The sequence below is a fragment of the Galeopterus variegatus genome, unplaced genomic scaffold, assembly GCF_000696425.1.
Source record: "Galeopterus variegatus unplaced genomic scaffold, G_variegatus-3.0.2 Scaffold40614, whole genome shotgun sequence".
Classification (NCBI taxonomy): domain Eukaryota; kingdom Metazoa; phylum Chordata; class Mammalia; order Dermoptera; family Cynocephalidae; genus Galeopterus; species Galeopterus variegatus.
The window spans coordinates 1-1,171 of record NW_007766725.1 but is presented as its reverse complement, the minus strand read 5'-3'; the positions used below and the strand labels follow the sequence as shown (position 1 = coordinate 1,171).

The following is a 1,171-nucleotide window of genomic DNA, read 5'->3' as shown; positions in this document are numbered from 1 at the left end:
CAAAAAAAAAAAAAAAAAAAAAAAAAAAGATAATTTAAACAAAATAATAATATTAAGTACCACTGTTTTGAAAAAAATTTCCAGATAAAAAAATTAAGTAGTGAAGGATAAATTTTATTGCCTATAATCAAAATGTTGTTAAGCTGTCAAGTAAGACTCCAAATGAAGCAGAACATTTTGAATGCAAACTGTCTACATTTGTCTTCACTAGTTTACAATGAGCCTCTCCTGAGTTTCTCCCACTCCACCTTCTCAAGTTCTCTTGCTCAAATTTTTTTCTTTTTCTGTTTTTTTTTCCTAAATCAAGGGCCATGGGACTGGAGGAAAATAACCAGAGCGCTGTGACAACATTCACCCTCTTGGGCTTCTCAGAATTCCCAAACCTCCAAGCACCCCTCTTCCTGGTGTTCCTGGTCATCTACACAGTCACTCTGGTGGGGAACCTGGGCATGATTGTGATCGTGAGGATCAATCCCAAACTCCATACACCCATGTACTTTTTCCTCAGCCATCTATCCTTTTTGGATATTTGTAATTCCTGTGTGTCTACACCCAAACTGCTGGAAATCTTAGTTGTGGAAGACAGAACTATCTCCTTCACAGGATGCATGCTACAATTTTTCTTTGGCTGTGCATTTGTGATTGTGGAAATGTTCATGTTGGCAGTGATGGCCTATGACCGGTTTGTAGCTTTTTGTAACCCCCTGCTCTACACAGTTGCTATGTCTCCTAAGCTCTGTGTTCTCCTGGTAGCTGGAATTTACACGTGGGGTGGACTCGGTTCCTTGACACTCACATGTTCTCTTTTGGAACTATCCTACTGTGCATCCAACATCATAGATCACTTTGGTTGTGAGTTCTCTGCCATCCTCTCTGTATCCTGCTCTGACCCCTACTTCAGCCAGATGGCATGTTTAGTCATTTCTACATTCAGTGAGGCTTGTAGCCTCCTGATCATCCTCACCTCCTATTTCTTTATACTTGTGATTATCATCAAGATGCCTTCCACGGGTGGACTCAGAAAAGCCTTCTCCACCTGTGCCTCCCACCTGACTGCTGTCACCTTTTTCCACGGGATCAAGCTCATTCTCTACTGTGTGCCCAATTCTGAAAGCTGCAGGCTCCTGGTCAAAGTGGCCACTGTGCTGTTCATAGTCATGATCCCCATGCT

General features: G+C 42.0%; 1 protein-coding gene across 1 annotated transcript; it reads left to right on the top strand.

Annotated features, from left to right (window-relative positions):
- Positions 1–311: 311 nt before the first annotated feature.
- Positions 312–1,142, top strand: LOC103584059 (olfactory receptor 5D18-like; the record flags this gene model as incomplete). Its single annotated transcript, XM_008565186.1, has 1 exon — positions 312–1,142. A coding segment is annotated over exon 1 (831 nt), but the record flags the coding sequence as incomplete, so codon positions are not given.
- Between the last annotated feature and the right edge of the window lie 29 nt (positions 1,143–1,171).